At 35.2% G+C, this 1,916-nt stretch overlaps 1 protein-coding gene across 1 annotated transcript in view; it reads left to right on the top strand.

The window, feature by feature from the left end:
• mapk3 (mitogen-activated protein kinase 3) overlaps positions 1-1,335 on the top strand; it is a gene marked incomplete at its 3' end in the record, with an annotated part of 6,081 nt that extends 4,746 nt beyond the window's left edge. Inside the window, 1 exon segment of the mRNA XM_014006874.1 lies at positions 1,226-1,335. Within this exon segment, the coding sequence (XP_013862328.1) occupies positions 1,226-1,335 (110 nt within the window).
• Between the last annotated feature and the right edge of the window lie 581 nt (positions 1,336-1,916).

Below are 1,916 nucleotides of genomic sequence, written 5' to 3'. Positions count from 1 at the left end.
TTTCTTATATCAATGGTAAACTTTAAATTTATGCAACAAAATTAATTTAATAAAAGTAAATGAAATAAAAATAGCTTAAAAAAATTCCGGTCCCTGAGCTGTTGGCTTGAAGTAACAGCAATTTAGTTGGATAGCACAGCATTAATATCTGAAAATAAACTGCTTTAAAGTCACCATCAAACATAAACTAAATCTGCCATAATGCAGCTACTCACTAGAAACTAATCAGTGAGTAAAACATTTTTTTTTTTACTTTGAATATTTCTGTATTTATTACAGTTTTAGTCAGTCGTACACTTAGTTCTTATCAGTGTTTGAAAGAGGACGTGTTAAAACTCTGTTTAGTCAAAGTTAAACACGAAACATCAAAGTTCATTATAACGTTCATTATAACAAAGTTCACATAAAGCTCATGTGGCCCTCGGTGAAAATGAGTTTGACACCCCTGTTCTAGAGAAACTGAAACTATTTTGTTAAAGCTAAAAGAATCTGAATGCTAGGTAGTAGCTAAAACGTTAATTTAAGAGCTAAAGGTAGCAGAACACCAGCCAGGATCCAAAAGATGCAGAATGCTAGCCAGAAGCTAAAATAAAGTTTTTTAGCAGAAAGCCAAATAAAATTCTAAATTATGGCTAAAAGCAGCAAATKGTAAGTTGTATGTAAGTTAACAGCTACATGCTTGCTAAAAGCTAAAATTGGCATAAGAAATCAAAACTATTTCAAGGCAAATTTCAAAGAGAATGTTTTTTAAGAGTATTTCTTATGCAAGCATTTGTGTATATAAAGTGAATAAAAAAGGATAAAAGTTCTGAAAGTCACTGCACCCATCTCCTGAATGAGTTGATCATTTTGATGTATGAACGGCTAAAATAGGCAGAAGATGAGAAATTGTCTAAAAGAGGCATCACTGAATATGAAATATCAACTAGCATGGTGGTATTAGAACATTTGGGTTGGCTGGACATTAGTTGATTATTAACCCTGTTAATTGAAGATCTGTTTAGTCTTTAGAACTCCTGTAATAATTTTGTCACAGGGGTCCAGTATTGGACTAAATCCGAGCCAAAAACCAAAAGTCCTAGCAAACTTTTGGTTCTCCAGAAGGCTCTTAACAATTAGAAATTGGAATGGTTACAATAGCATGGAGTGAGTGTGTATTTCAGTGTATAATTGTATTTGAAACTGCCCGAAAACCCGAGGAMTGACAAAACCTCCTTTACTGCAGCCCTGGATCTGTTGGACCGCATGTTGACATTTAACCCCAACAAGCGCATCACTGTTGAAGAAGCCTTGAGTCATCGTTACCTGGAGCAGTACTACGATCCTTCAGATGAGGTAAGAACACATTTTAAGAGTTGTTGTTTTTTTTTTCATAACTTTTGGACCCAACTCGACTGAACTGTAGCGTAACAGACAAGTTATATTATTTGTTGAACAAACGCCCAATGTTTTAAAGGTGTACGAACGTCAAGTGGCCTGTTTATTAATATGGCTGTGGGTTGAGTTTTAATCAGACATTGTGCTGTTTGTGGAAGCCTCTTAGCTGTGCAGTTAGCATCACGTTTGCTCGGTAAATCAGCTCATGAAAGAATGTTGACYTTTAATGGTTCCTCAACACTTCAAACTCTTTAACTTAACCATTGTGTTATACTTTATTTGTACTTTATCTGCTCATGTACTTCAGGGTATAGTTCAGGGCTTTTGAAGTGTTCTGTTAAAAAGGGATGTGAACAGTTAATATCTTACCTGCTGTAGATGGAGCTTTAAACGGCAACAGTTTGTAGAAATTAAAGAGGTTAATTCTTTATTAGCCTTTACGTTACTTTGCATATCTTTAGCTGTTGTTGATGGTGTGTGTGTGTGTGTGTGTGTGTGTGTGTGTGTGTGTGTGTGTGTGTGTGTGTGTGTGTGTGTGT

The sequence above is a fragment of the Austrofundulus limnaeus genome, unplaced genomic scaffold (genome assembly GCF_001266775.1).
Source record: "Austrofundulus limnaeus strain Quisiro unplaced genomic scaffold, Austrofundulus_limnaeus-1.0 Scaffold38, whole genome shotgun sequence".
Classification (NCBI taxonomy): Eukaryota; Metazoa; Chordata; class Actinopteri; order Cyprinodontiformes; family Rivulidae; genus Austrofundulus; species Austrofundulus limnaeus.
This window is presented reverse-complemented; position numbering and strand designations above follow the sequence as displayed.